Source organism: Hippocampus zosterae, chromosome 15 (assembly GCF_025434085.1).
Source record: "Hippocampus zosterae strain Florida chromosome 15, ASM2543408v3, whole genome shotgun sequence".
Taxonomy (NCBI): Eukaryota; Metazoa; Chordata; class Actinopteri; order Syngnathiformes; family Syngnathidae; genus Hippocampus; species Hippocampus zosterae.
Window position 1 is genome coordinate 4,696,324 of NC_067465.1, and position 14,837 is coordinate 4,711,160.

Below are 14,837 nucleotides of genomic sequence, written 5' to 3' on the forward strand. Positions count from 1 at the left end.
TTCCAAAAGTTATTTTTTAAGTGCCGCTTGTGTTTTATTTCTTCCATTGAGAAAATGAGGGCTGGAAAAAAAAAACCACACACTACAAAACGACACCCGACGACTTAGTCAGCAACCCGAAGACCGCATTAAATATATCTTTACTTCCTCTTGTTCCTTCTCCTTAAAGTTGATATTTTCACAGCTGTGGCAAAACTCAACTGCTCCGTAGATTCTGGCTTGCCCCGTATTATTTTGGTTCACGTTTGAAGGTGTAGCACAGTTTCGGTCATTTTAACCCATTCAAATGCATTCATTGGAATCAATCGCCACATTTTTGGAGAGTAACATTTTACAAATGTTTGGAACCATTACACCCTGTTTGGAAGAATGATATACCAATATAGCAGATTTTAACATGTTTAACGTTTCCAGTATTATATGATTTTTTAAAAACAAATTCATGTTTTTTTTTTTGAGGGCTTGAACATGCCAAACATTCCACCAATTTTTGCAAGAATGTACCCCAGTGGCATCAGAACAAGACCCCGCCAAAAACTCACACAGCAGAATCTGAAGGAAGAGAGTCTGAGGAAATCACGACGTTAAAAAGAATGAACCCCCGCAACAGTTTCACCAATTCACACCAAATTGTCAAACCATGCACAAAAAAACTCTCGAGAGGACCCCATTCTCACTTTGAACAGGAAGTTGGCCATTTGGGGTGAAAGGCCAACGTTAAGGGAATTCCCACTCGGGCATATCGTAATTGCAATTAAATTGGCTGTGTGAGGGCCACTTCAATGCTGCTTAGAGCTTTAAAATGACACCGGTCAACAACAAATTTGAATCAGTGTGCTTGATGTGTTATTGTTTCATGCGAGTCCCAACCACGTTACTGCGGCAAAAGACAAGTAACTCAAGTCGTCCGAATAGTGGAGTGGTGGGGGGGGGGGGGGGCACTTTATTGAAAAGAAGACTTTTGACTGGACTTCCACTTTCAACTTATTGGTCCACTTACGACTTGCGCACGTAAAAACGCCCAAACTATCCACATTCTATTGCATTTGGTATTTCCATAAGGCAAGCAGAAGGTTCTTGTAAAAGGTCGAAGTTGGGTCTCTCTCTCTCTCTCAGTTTCCCTTCACCCCCCCACCCCCACCCTCTCCCCCTACCTTGTCCCACCCCTACTGGCCTCTTTGTAACCAGATATAAGCAGGGGGCAGCGAGCTGAAGGACACGCGGCTTAACATACAACTGGAGCAACAAAAAGCAGCAAGAAGGAGAAAAACCCTCGTAGTGTCAAAAGCACCAGTGAACATTTTCCAGACAAGGTAAGAAATGGTTTTTTTTTTTTACATATGTGCATATCAAGCATGAATATTGCGCTAGTCCACGATATGAGTCCAAATGTAGGGGTCTTGGGGATTACTTTAGGTTCTATACTGCATTTATATGTCTACCGTATCGATGTGAGTATATTTTAACGATATCGTAATCATGTCCTGTTTATTCGCTCACTTTGCCCGTCAGCGCACAGTTTTAGACGCTCAAAATTAAGATTCGACGTTGTTCTGGAAATTCGCACAATAGACAGGATCCAGGCGTCGCGTTGCCGAAGCAACTCGGCTCGGCTGTCACTTTGCCGACCAACGACGACAGTGGGGAGAAAGGGGGGGGGCTAGCCTGTGTTTTGCCCGTTAGCTCCCCTCGTGCGACCTTCCAGCTCCGGAGTGAACTGTGTCACTAGCTAGCTAGACGTTACACTTCCAGTGGATGTCTCCTGACCTTGCTCCTCGATAAGGTATCTTTTTCTCCGTACCGACGAATACCAGCAGGTCACAAGCAAGAATGCAAAGCGGCTGTTTTATTTTCTCAATTCGGCCATGTGAAAGGAGACCGAGCGGGCCGAGGTCGTGTTGTTCAGATAAGCAGCAGGTGAACTTGACAGGTTTTGTTATGGAAACATCTCGAAAGTTGTAACTGGACTTGGCGACATGTCATGTGGTGTGTAAAAAACAGCCCAGAAGAATCGATCATTATTTGTATTTTCCCAATTGTGACACTTACTCCAAGGTCACTGATGTCTATCTGACACCCCAAAAGGGGCCCTCGGATCACTGTCCGAGTCTTCTGTCCACTAATTTGGGCATGGATTTTTTTTCCCCAAACGATGGGATTTGCCTGCCTCGGTGTCTTACTTTTTTTTTTGGTAACTTTCTCATGCTTTTCCCTCAATGTGACTCTCACATGATTTAGCCCTTTGCACAATGGTTGGTGCTCCCCTAACCTGACGACCTCTCTGCGCTTCAGCTTCTTCAGTAATTGCTGTTTTTTTCCTCACCATCTCTGTCCCTTCAATACCGTTTTTTTTTCTGCGTACAGTCAAACCTTGGTTCACAAACGACCCTGTTCACAAAGAAATCGGTTTAACGACAAGATTACAAGCTAAAATGTGTGCATGTGTTTTTTTTCCACATTATTTCATCATATTCGGTTTCATTTATTTCTATACAGGTCATTATTTCCACTTTCTATTTATGAAACCCATAAAAACAAGGTCAACAACTTTGTTCTGCGGCTGGTGCTTATAATTCCCTTTTTTTTTTTGGAAGGAGAAATTTCTGTTCAGTAATGTTTTGGAATCTGGGAAGTTGAAAATGACTTGTTATTTTTGACGATGTAATGGGTCAGTTGCTCGAGCAGGTTGTCCATGGAGTGAAGGGTCAGCTGCGCAAATCCCCATTGCGCCTGTCTGCTCTCCAACTGTTCTTGAGCAAGACACTGGAGCCTAATTTGCTGCCAACGGGCGTGGCAGCACCTGACCATCGAATGAAAAGCGCTTTGGGCACCGTGATGTTGTAGCGCAATCATGATAGACTGTTAACCCTTGGGTCCTTCAAATGAAAAAAAACCCCTAAGTTACGCATTTTACAATTTTTGTAATGATGCATTTTGTGTTATCCAAACATTCTTTTTTTTTTCAAACACTCAAAATGTTCAGAGGCATCTGTGCTATCCATACATATATAGTTTTTATTAGTTCTTTGGGATTTTTTATTCTTTATTTTTTGCAAAAGGAAAAAAAAAATGTGTCTGGAGGTCCCAAACAAGCCCAACTAACAATCCCGACCGGACGTGTTCATGTAAAATGCATTGGCTTGAAGCCTCCTGCAAAAAAAGCAAACTCATTTGCGATTCTCTGGCGCCACCTAAAAGTTGCACAATTGGAATGACCTCAACCCAACAATGTGTGTGGCATGCATACGTCTGTCCAAGCAAAAACAAAGCGATTGATGTAAAAATCGCGTGAAATGCATGTTTACACATTAGGTTTACGATGCATTGAAAAATATGAATTACAATGGGTCTCTATGGTGCAAAATATGTAAATTGTGAAGATTACGGAATCAAAACCTTTTTTATTATTGCTGCAATGCCTGAGAATTATCAGCCGGTGACGTCATGAAATTAGGCCATTTTAGAACCCCCCCCCCCCCATACGTTTCAGCTCTCTCGTGTTTTTCCGAATGCCTTTGCCTTTGATTCAAAGACATCATTTTACATTTATCGCAAGCGGTGGACTACGAGGGTTAAGTACAAAATCCCTTTTACCGATTTGACAGCTCAACAAACATTCAGTATTGCCGGTCTTCTGAAAGTGACGGTTTTGGAGACGCGTCTGGGAGTGGATGGTGTTTCTATGGTCAAATCCAATGCAGAGTAGACTTTATTGGTCTGGTTTGGCAACGGCGGCTGGCTGAGTCTCTCTTGTACCCGGAAACGTTTATTCTGCTGGAAAACTTGAATGAGTGGCTCTCAAACGTTTTACACCAAGTAGCACCTGTAACAATACTGAAGTCGCCAAGCACCACATGATGACCAGCTTGAAATACAGTAGTGTAGTAAACCCATGCGTTCATTCCAAATAATCTCCTTCACCACTCATGGACCTCATGGCTCACTTGCCAGTGTTCCACCAAGGACCTCCGGTGCTCCCCGCTTCAAGGCCCCGTTGCGGCACCCGTGACTGCTCAAGTCGTGCCACCCTGGAGACGGAGAATTCACCATTCAAAGTGTTTTCGGAGGTGTGCTCAGTTGCTTCGGAACATGCCTTGAACAAAAACTGGCAGGAATGTCAACGTGGGCTCACTGTGCGAAAACCTCTCGCAGTTTTCAAATCGTCAAGCTCCTTCCAAGTTTGACTTAGCAGCAAGCGTTGCTCCACAAAGGGTGTGACACGACTTACTATCTCTGATTGCCACACGTGAGTTGAAAATTCACTCATCATAGATACAAGCGCGCGCCTCACCGGACCGCGGCGGTTAAACGCTCACCTTATGGATCGCTGGTCAACTTATAAGATGATCGTCTAGCGCTCCCGCTCATTATTTTAATTTCCGCGTCTGTTTACAGTGTGTGCTGGCAATGGCAGCCTGCCCGTCAACTGAAAGTGAAAGAACGCTTAATCTGATTAAAGTATTAGCTTGGTTAAAGCGCGGTATGTTTGGCACGTAAGATTAAAGACATTACTGTACCCGCCTAAAAGTGACCAATTAGCTTTATAAAGCAAGTGGGTTTTTTTTCCCATGCCCATTTTTTTTTTTTATTCCAACGGTGCACTGCAAGCAATTCTCTGTATCAGAAATGGGAAGTATTTGTTGAAATGTGTTTCGAATGGCTTTGACTGTGTTAGGCGCTGTTAACGATCTAAATGTAACCAACCGTCATAACCGGTCAAAATGTTCACCATTGCCACGATGCGGTCGAGATTGAGGCACATTGTTTGTGTGCACCTTTGACTTGATTGATTGGGACAAGAGCACATAAATAAAAGCTCATTCCTGGAAGCACAGTTGGACTTGGCAATGGTTGCGGCAGTCAATAAGGCCAGACCTGCCTCCTTGCGCTCTCATTCGTGGCCTCTTCCAGGCCACTTTTAATTCTCAAACATCGTTTGAAGTGCTTTGTTTAGACCAAAGATCACGCAGTGAGACTCCTTCCCCCGACAATGATTATTGAGATATGTTGGGGGGGGGGGGGACCTTGCGCTTGTGTTAATAAGTCCAAGGCTGTCGGCTAGGATTGAGTTTTTTTTTTTTTCCCTCGGGGTCATACCAGGCTGTTGGTTGTAATGTCGCTTTCACTCATTAGAGGTCAAAGTTCAGTGGATGACCGCAACTAAAGTCGACCAGCTCCGCATACGCATTTAATCATTAGCATACTCGGTTTGCTGTTTCGTTTCAAGTCATCATTTCATTTCATCTGAGAAAATCGTACCCTGAGAGAGGCACTTGACCCGAGGATGCACTCCTCTCAGGTGACCACTTGCACGTCTGTTTTTTCACCGCTTTCGAGCTGGGAAATAAGTACAAACATACATAAGAGTTGCATTTCAGGTCTCACTGTTTTGTTAAATTTGAACTTTTCGTTGCGTGGCCTCAAGTGAGCGGGAAGCCAGTTGTTGCGCATTTTGACATTTGAGTTCCCATGGAGCCTGCGGTGAACAATGTTCTCAACCAGCGTCGTCTTTTGTGTGCCGAAGCAATGCTGCGGAGGAAGCGGAAAGATTTGTTTGGGGAAAGTGCATGCAGGTGGTACACTGCATTTTTCTCAGAAATGAAAAACAAGAGTACTGCACTTATTCACAATACTGTATTTGAAGTCAGATTTGACATGAAATGATAAGATTTTGTATTTTTTTTTTAGTGATTACTTTAATGGGGAAATCAACCCCCAAATTTTCGTTGTTGTATGCGCCTCTACTAGTCTAAACACGGTATTCGGATTCATTTTGTGTTTGTGGAATATGAGTGAAGCAGAAAATTCCACCCGTTTGTAGCCGTCTTAGAGGGCGGCCATTTTGACACTTTCTATCAGTTGAAAATGACATCAGAGTTGCTCATGTCATGATTCTGTTTTTGTTTGGATTAGTCGGTTTTGTTTCATAGTTTACTGTTATCGTTCTGTTCCGTTTGTGACCAACAGGTGGCGTTGGGGGAGGCTGTGTTTTGTTGTTACCTTAAGTTTTGGGGGGTTTGCAGGACTTTGTTCGTGCTTTCTTTTTTTTTCTTTTTTTTTTCTTTTCAAGTGTACCCGCGCGAGTACTTTTGTGACTACATTAGGTTCAGTACACCCTGCTTCTCCCGCCTCCCTGCTTTTTTGCTTATTATTATTATTATCATTGTTATTACACTAACTCATCTATTTCCTTTGAACTTTTTGGGGTTGTGCGAGTCAAACCTTCAGTGGGACATTAATTGTTTGTTTTTCTTTTCTTTTTTTTTTTTTTAGAGTTCCGTCAAGCAACAATGGACCAAGCAAGGTCAACAATAACTAAAATTGTGAGTATTTTTGCATTCATTGTTAAATAATTGTTTTGTTTAAAGTGTATATCTGGTGCTTTGATGTTTTTTTTATAAAACAATGTGCCCCAAAAATAGCTACTTAAAATAAAGAAATAAAGGGATGCAACAGTCAGTTAAGCCAAATACGTGGTTGAATGAAACATTTATTTTCATGACAGAAATTGTTGGGGGGGGGGGGTTGCATTACATTTTTATAGTGATCTATGTCTAAAGTTATTCTTGAATTTCTTTTCTTCTGGTTACTTTGAATATACACTTAAGAATTTTCTAGACGCAGCGTCTTATGTGTCAATGCATCATTTTTTTTGTTTGTTTTTTGTGTGTGTTGTTCTTTCTACTTGTACACAAGATACAACCCTCAGTTGACATCAGACTTCAAATAATCTTGTGAAATCATAAGGTTTGGCGCTTTGAATATACCAGTCGGCTGATTTCATGTTCTTCTCCTTCTGCTGTAGTTTAATGGAGAACCACATTCGTATACACGTTTCAACTTGACCCAGAACATGGAAGGTGACAACAGTCAAGTGGAGATGAAGCTTTCAGCTGACACGGATGAAGAAGTCGGCGGAAATGGGGTGGGCGCCCACCTCAACCATAATTCCAACCACAAATCCTACATGACTTCAAAATTTGGACGCACGCCGAAGAACCTTTGCTTTATCATCGCTACTGTCCTCCTCATCTTTATCATCGGTAAGCGCGGGTGCCATTTTGGGTTTGTTTCGCCACACACAATGACATGCAAATCATTTTCAACATACGTACATTTAATTGGATGCACTTGAATACAAAGACAAGGTATTTGATGTTCAAACTGATAGTTCATGTTTTTTGTTGTTTTTTTTTTCTTCAAATATTCTTTCATTTTGAATCTGATGCCTGCAACACATCCAAAAATGCTGCGACATGGCCACTAAAAGACCGGGAATCCTGAGGGCTTATTTTAGCAAGACATTGCCCACCTGAACTCTGCAAGTCTGGGAAAGAATTCCACCGACAAAGCTTCAACAATTGTCCTCAGTTCCCAAACACTTGTTGTGTTGTTCAAAGGAACGGTGATGTAACACAGTGGGAAACATGCCTTTGTCACTGCTGTCTTTTTTTTTCACGTGGTGGGAGGTGCATATGCTGCAGGCATCAAATTCAAAAGGAGTGAAAAGTAAAATACAAAGCAATTTTCACACTTCTTACTTGAATTATTGATTGATGCTGTCTTTTTACACTGAGGTATTTGGTTTATTGAGTGAAACGCAATGTGACACTTGCAGTTTCTAAGGTTCCGATATTCTCATTCAATACCGAGATGTATTCTTTTTTCCCTCTCATTTTTAACTGCTGCTACTTTCAGGGTACTTGATTGGCTTCTTGGTCCACCGCAAAAGAGATGCGCCTGTCAGCTGTCAAGCCTCCGTGGAATTGCTCAATGAGCCCGTCTTTCACGACACGGGAGCAGCCCCCCCCATGGCCTGGAATGACGTCAAGAAAGCATTTGCCCAGAAATTGAGTGCGTCCAACTTCCAACTTGCCTTCAGGTGAAAGTCGACCCCATACCTTATTCATGAGAGTTGCTGTTAGAGAGTTCCCAATACAGTAATGGAAAATTCATCTCAGAAATGCGCACACACACTAATCGGACCATGACATATTGTCCCACGTGTGCGTTGGTGATTTCGTCACGGTTCATACCCACACGACCACTTCTTTCGTGTCAATTTTCAAAACTCTTTTCTTTCTTTATTTCCTAGCGAGTTCTCAAGTGACAGCCATCGGGCTGGTTCCCCAGGCGATGATGCTTTGGCCGACAAGGTGATCAAGAAGTTTCAAGAGTACGGCATGAAAACCTGGACCGACGAGCACTTCATTAAAGTTCACGATCGCCCGCTTTCCGGCTCCAACAAAGTTATTTTCAAGGATGGCAAAGAACAGCGTCCAGAAGGTTTTCTGTCCTACAGTGCTAATGGAATTGCAAAGGTAATTAATCTGGAGGGAGGTGGGGGGGGGGGGGGCCACCTTTTTATTTTTTATTATTGAAAGTTAATTGAGTGCAAAGTAACATTTGCATGGAATCCCAGAGCGATAGTAGGAGATGAATATTTTTGTCCTATCCAGGGAGCTGTCCTGTATGCCTCCTATGGACAGGAAAGCGACTTCAGATTGCTGCGGGACAGAAACATCAACATGAGCGGCAGAGTGATGTTGATCCGAGCAGGAAAGATCAGCTTTGCGGAAAAGGTGGGACAGCGCTCATTGTGCAATTCTCTTCACAACTGAAATTGTCTTTGATCTGCTTTCATTTGTGTTTCCAGGTGGCCAATGCTGCCAAAATGTTGGCCTCTGCCGTACTGATCTACCAAGACCCGGCTGATCATCCTTCTGAAGGGACCACTCAGCTCTTTGGACATGTGAGTTGGGGATGCCCCGATTAGACTTTCTTGGCACCCGAGTCAGAGTTTAAGTCTCTTAGGTTTCAAGGATCTGCCGAGGCCTGGTCTGAAAACAAACAAACAAACAAACAAATTTTTAAAAAAACAGAATGCACATAAAATGGTTGCAATTAATGTAGACATTGAATTGTTTTTCTACACTATCGCATGCACATAATTTCACAATTGTACCTGTTTGTAAAATATCAAGCTTGCAAAAAAAACTAAATAATAACAAAACAAGGCGTGTCTGGGAGCTATGCGATGTCCTAACCTTGTTTTGTTGAACTTTGTTTCCTCTCTAAGGTGCATTTAGGTTCAGGGGATCCCTACACCCCTGGCTTCCCCTCGTTTAATCACACCCAGTTTCCACCCAGCAAGTCGTCAGGTCTGCCAAGTATCTTGGCTCAAACCATCACAGCACGTATGGCCGCCAGCATTCTCGAGTAAGGTTGACAAAGCTTTTTATCCGTCGCTGGGGGCGGCCGTTTTGCTTCTTACCGTCAACTGGAAATGACATCACAGAGCCAAAAGGCTCGGGTGAGTGACCAATCACGGCTCGCCTGTTGTCTAGGGGTTTTGGCCTTTGGGCGCTGTGATTTTCAGTGGACAGCAAGTGGCAAAATGGCTGCCCCATGAACGGTACAAAAATTCCTTAGTTCATATTCCACTCATGCAATGTTCATCAGAACGCGGTGTTTAAACCGGCAAAGGACATATTGTCAAGAAAAGTCTTGAGCGGACTTCCCATTTAATTGTCTTTATTCACCGGGGGCATTATGACGAGAATTTAAAAATATATATTCATCCATCCATTTTCTGAACCGCTTAATCCTCACTAGGGTCGCGGGGGATGCTGGAGCCTATCCCAGCCGTCTTCGGGCAGTAGGCGGGGGACACCCTGAATTGGTTGCCAGCCAATCACAGGGCACACAGAAACGAACAACCATTCGCACTCACACTCACACCTAGGGACAATTTAGAGCGTCCAATCAGCCTACTGTGCATGTTTTTGGAATGTGGGAGGAAACCGGAACACCCGGAGAAAACCCACGCAGGCCCGGGGAGAACAGGCAAACTCCACACAGGGAGGCCGGAGCTGGAATCGAACCCGGTACCTCTGCACTGTGAAGCCGACGTGCTAACCACTGGACTACCGTACCGGGCCGCCCAATATATATATTGTAACTGGAAATTAGACATCCTTTGCGTATCTAGAAAAGCTTCAACAAAGGCAATGTATTATCGTTAGTAGTAGCGCTCATAGTAGAATGTGGGTATTGCGACACCCACACTTTTCATGCTGCCTCCCACCCCTTTTTTTTTTTTAAATAGCAGTTTAGAACGGTCTCCAATGTTAGTTGGTGTACATTGTACGGAAAAAAATCTATTGCGTTCCTCCCCACAGACAGTTGGAAGGTCAGAATGCACCAGAAGACTGGGGCGTTTACAACAAACTTGGTAGTGAGAATGACGTCATCACTGTGGAGGTGAACAACGTTCTCTCTGAGAAAAAGATCCACAACATCTTTGGCGTCATCGAAGGCTTTGTGGACGCGGGTGTGCAAGACATTTGATTTAACATTTACAATTACCACGACTACTTTATTCAAATGTGCACGTTACAAATAAATATCACACACCTGTGCTTTGGCTATAGATCGATATATGGTTATCGGTGCCCAGAGGGATGCCTGGGGTCCGGGTTTTGCTGCATCCACCGTCGGCACCGGGGTTCTGGTAGAAATGGCTCGTTCAATCTCGGCCATGCTGCAAAAGGGTAAGATGTTTGTGACTCCCGCTATTTAAGTCTAGCGTGCCGCCGCTGAAACGGTCGTGCCTTCCTTGTCACACGCTCGCTCATTTTATCCTTCAAATAGACCGGTTCAAGCCCAGGAGGAGCATTGTGTTTGCGAGTTGGAGTGCGGGAGAATATGGGAGCGTTGGCGCCACCGAATGGCTGGAGGTGGGAATTACACAATACGTTTTGCTTCTTCAAATGCGCTCGTATACACTACGATCTGTTTCTTGTTTGCAGGGCTATCTTTCTTCTCTTAGCATGAAAGCCTTCTCTTACATCAACCTTGACGGCATTATAGCAGGTATGTACCGCCGTTTGAAATGTTATCGCAAGCATTCCTTTCAAAAGGTTCATTTTGCGATATGAATACTGACTTGTGTATTTTCTGAATTCATGAATAAATCAACCCCCTCCCAGGTCACAATGGTTTTAAAGTGGCAGCAAGTCCTATGATGTATGGCTTGATTGAACGCACTCTCAAAGAGGTGAGTCTCGAATCGCCGTATGTTTTCGGAAATTATCGGAACCACTTTATCCCCACGGTGGTCGATGATATTAGCACACGCAACAGCACGTGTATCTGTTTACTCCTCAGGTGGGCATCCAGAATCAGGACGTGTCCCTCTTCACTCAATTTGGAAAGGGCAAGTGGGAATCCAACGTGTACGTTTATTTTCCTTTACCTCCAATACATGGGCGCGGTATCGCAGCGTTACTTGCAATGCATAGGCCCGCCCTCTCGACCTCCACGTTGAAAAAAATCTTCACGTCTATTTAGGTTGGAACCTCTGAAGCTGGATAATGCCGCTTATCCTTTCATTGCCTTTACGGGCATCCCGTCCCTGTCGTTTCAATTCACTTCTGGCAATTTAGTAAGTCAGCCCCTTATATAAATACTGTATATCTGACCTGGAACAGTGTCTCCGTTTATTGGATGGATTTCAATTGTTCAATTCCTTCTCTAGGATTATTCCTATTTTGGCACGTTGCTGGATACCGAGGCAAAGCTGATCACTGCCACGTCCAACCAGCATCTGCAGCTGGCTGAAGCTGCTGCCAAGTTTGCAGGCCACATCATGCTGAGGTTGGTCCATGACCATCTGCTGCAGATGGACCTGTCAAAGTATGACAAGATTATTCGGATTCACGTGTCTCAGATCAACAGGAAAGTCAACACTGTACAGAGGGTAGGTCTTGGTTTTTTTTTATCACTTTGCCAATTTGAGTGAAGTTGATCAATAGAGTCGACCCGTGCTATTCGCAGGGGCCGTGAATCACGAAAATGATGTGAATAATGGTCAGTGAAATGGGGAAGGGGGCAGAACAGTATTTTTACAAACCCCCCAAATTCTTCAACAAACGCAGATAAACGTGTTTTTCATGAAGAAATGGAGGTGGGGGAGTCTCGTAAATATTATGAAAATTTTACATTGAAGGGAAAAGGGGAAAATCATCCACAAATGTGCAAATTCACAGGTGTCGAACTGAGGCTATGCGTGGTTGACCGCGTTCGACCGTTTTTATTGTAACTTTTGGCCCGTACGAACCACTGAAAACTACATTTAAAAAAATTCCCTATTTACTGGATTGAGTCATGCAATTTGGGTAAAATGGGATTTATTGTCATCTAAATACCTGATTATTTTAGTTTTCAGTCTTGATTTTATTTATTTTTTTCATCAGTTTTTGCCAAGGGGCCATTTCATGTCCACTGCATCATTTTCCAAAAGAGCCGTTTCATGCAAATCATCATTTGCGTTCTACATTTCTAAAAGATGTCCGTTAATAAATCTACAAGTGCACAGTGACAATCTGAACACGCGTTCTAAACCTAAACCGAGGGTTGTGCGTCCCATGTGTCCAGATGCAACCTAATCGGGTGCCCACATCGGTGGAGTGGTTGATGTCAGCCTCCGGCTCTTACAGTCGAGCCTCTCGTAACCTGATGAGAAGTATCCAAAACAGTGACTTGAGCAACATCGAGATGTGCCGCATCTACAACGACCGCATCATGTCGGTAAGACCTGCTAAGTTTCACCTCTTTGCTGAGGTCTCGCTCGTACAACCGAATGCGTGAATACGAAAACGGGCAAATGAACAAACCTCCATCATCCGGCCGTTCCGTCGCCATCTACAGGTGGAGAGGAACTTGCTGTCAGCATACGTGTCTGCCAGAGAAAGTCCTTTCCGTCACATCCTGCTCGGCTCTGGTCCGCATACACTCAAAGGGCTGTCCAACCACCTTGACGCCCTCAGGACAGACAGCCCGGAAGCCGATGTCGACCAGTTCCGCAACCAGTTTGCCTTGGCCACCTGGACAATTCAGGGTTGTGCCACTGCGTTGGCGGGTGACATGTGGTCGATTGATAATGAAATCTAAATTATTTTCACCCCGTGCTCTTCCCTTAGCAACGATGATAATAATAATAAGTGTAATAATAATTCTATTTGATCATCTATACCAGTTATAAGCCGCCTCATCTCCCTTAGCGTTCTACTTAAAATCACACAACTTTTCACATCAACACAGTTTTGTTTTTTTTTCTTGTACGTTTTCTTCCTTTGAAAGACATTTTGAAAATGCGGTGCTTAATTGATCACATTTGATTACTTTGGTGCTACAGTAACCACCTCCGACGACTAATGTTGCTTGATGGTATTGCCGAAAGTCAGGACGCCAGTACCCGGACTCAAACTTGCAAAAAAAAAAAAAAAAAATATGGGCAGCATTTCTTTCCAATCTACAGTAGTAAGTGTTTAGCGTTTATTTAAATATCATAACTGAAAAGCAGTAACACGCCGTTCAAACCTCTGAGTAACTATATTTACTGTAGTTGTTACTGTGCAGAAATATGCATCATTAAGATCAATCATTAAGAATAAACCGAAACAACATGAGACAAAATTTGAAAAGTCCGAAAAATTACAATTTTTACAATTAAGCAAAAAAAAAAAGAAAAAAGGGAGATGGTATTTTACCAGGTGGCCGTGAAACCGAAGTCTATTTATTGTGTTTCTTAGTTATCAGTGACAGGGTTCACGACAAATATTTTTTAATTGCCTTTTATAAAAAAAAAAAAACGTGTAATTATCGGGAGCAGTGCCTTCCATAATTATGACAGTTATACTGTCGAAATGACAAAAGCAGCATCTGCTAAGAGAAGCTAGCACTGAGCGCGCGCAAGAGTTCTCCGCTGAGGCTGAATCAAAGCTGCTCATCCAAACTCGGCCTCACGTGTGCACTTCTCATCCTGCTACCATTATCGGAAGCAGCGTCTTCCATAATGTGGAAACCAACAAGGTAGTTTTTGCCTACCAGTGTGTATCCGTATCGGAGGCAGTGCCCTCCATATTTCACTGTAGGGGTGGATGTTTATATTGTCGGGGGCAATGTTTCCCATAATTTTTGTATATATTCCGTAAATTAGATCAACATCACAATTCATTGTCTCGCTCAATTTCAGATCTTTTTGATGTGTCCTTATGTGAGTCCTTTCTTCCTACGTCCTTTGTGCCTACAGTTTTCCCGAAACTGTTTTCACAAGCTGTTTTGGGATTAAGGTGAGGCATATGAATGGCTAAATTGCACTCTGGGTTCCTGACGGCAGCCTTTGACCCCATTACAAATCAAAATGTATGTAGATTTTTTTGTTGATATGTATGTGGAAGTGATGTGATTCCCGCCCACCTGGCCCTTGAGGAAGACAAATCGTTTTGGGTGCGTTTGTGTTAAAAAAAAAAAAGTCACAAGTGCCTTTTGCTTCATGAATGTATTGCAAGTTCTAGTACCTGTGGGTTTCCAAGAGTGTAGGATGTTGGTTTATTCATTTTTCCCCATTTATATGTATGTGTCTTTGACCACCCATTCAAAGACACCTTCACATCCGTTCTGAGCTAAATCAAAGTTACAGTTTTACAGTTGCTAATGTTGTTGGTGTTCATCATCAGAGAAGAACTGAAATGATTGTGCTTCACACACCCCAAATTAAAGTAGAAATTGTGGCATTGTTTTAGCTGACTAACCTTAAAACGATCCGCCGTTCAGTGCCTAAGGATTGGCCATTAGTTTATGCGCTGATTAAATGGATAAAATGATCATTTGAAAATCAAAAGAATGTGTTTTGAAGATATACATGTATTTTTTTTCACAGTAGGCAACATGTTTTCCAAATGCATGCAAATTAGTGTCATTTTTCATTTCCGCTCTGCAATAAACAATCACATCGCTCTTAGCATTCTTTGAGTTATTTCATTCATCTTGAA

The 14,837-nt window shown here is 43.0% G+C and overlaps 1 protein-coding gene across 1 annotated transcript; it reads left to right on the forward strand.

The window, feature by feature from the left end:
• The first annotated feature begins 1,188 nt into the window (after positions 1 to 1,188).
• Positions 1,189 to 14,806, forward strand: tfr1a (transferrin receptor 1a). Its single transcript, XM_052087624.1, has 18 exons — positions 1,189 to 1,313; positions 6,274 to 6,323; positions 6,806 to 7,043; positions 7,699 to 7,882; positions 8,096 to 8,321; positions 8,460 to 8,582; positions 8,657 to 8,752; positions 9,080 to 9,219; positions 10,182 to 10,333; positions 10,434 to 10,553; positions 10,654 to 10,739; positions 10,812 to 10,875; positions 10,992 to 11,059; positions 11,170 to 11,237; positions 11,353 to 11,446; positions 11,540 to 11,761; positions 12,439 to 12,591; positions 12,712 to 14,806. Exons 2-18 carry the CDS (start codon positions 6,291 to 6,293, stop codon positions 12,952 to 12,954), a joined length of 2,310 nt encoding a protein of 769 aa, XP_051943584.1. The 5' UTR covers positions 1,189 to 1,313; positions 6,274 to 6,290; the 3' UTR covers positions 12,955 to 14,806.
• Positions 14,807 to 14,837: the final 31 nt, after the last annotated feature.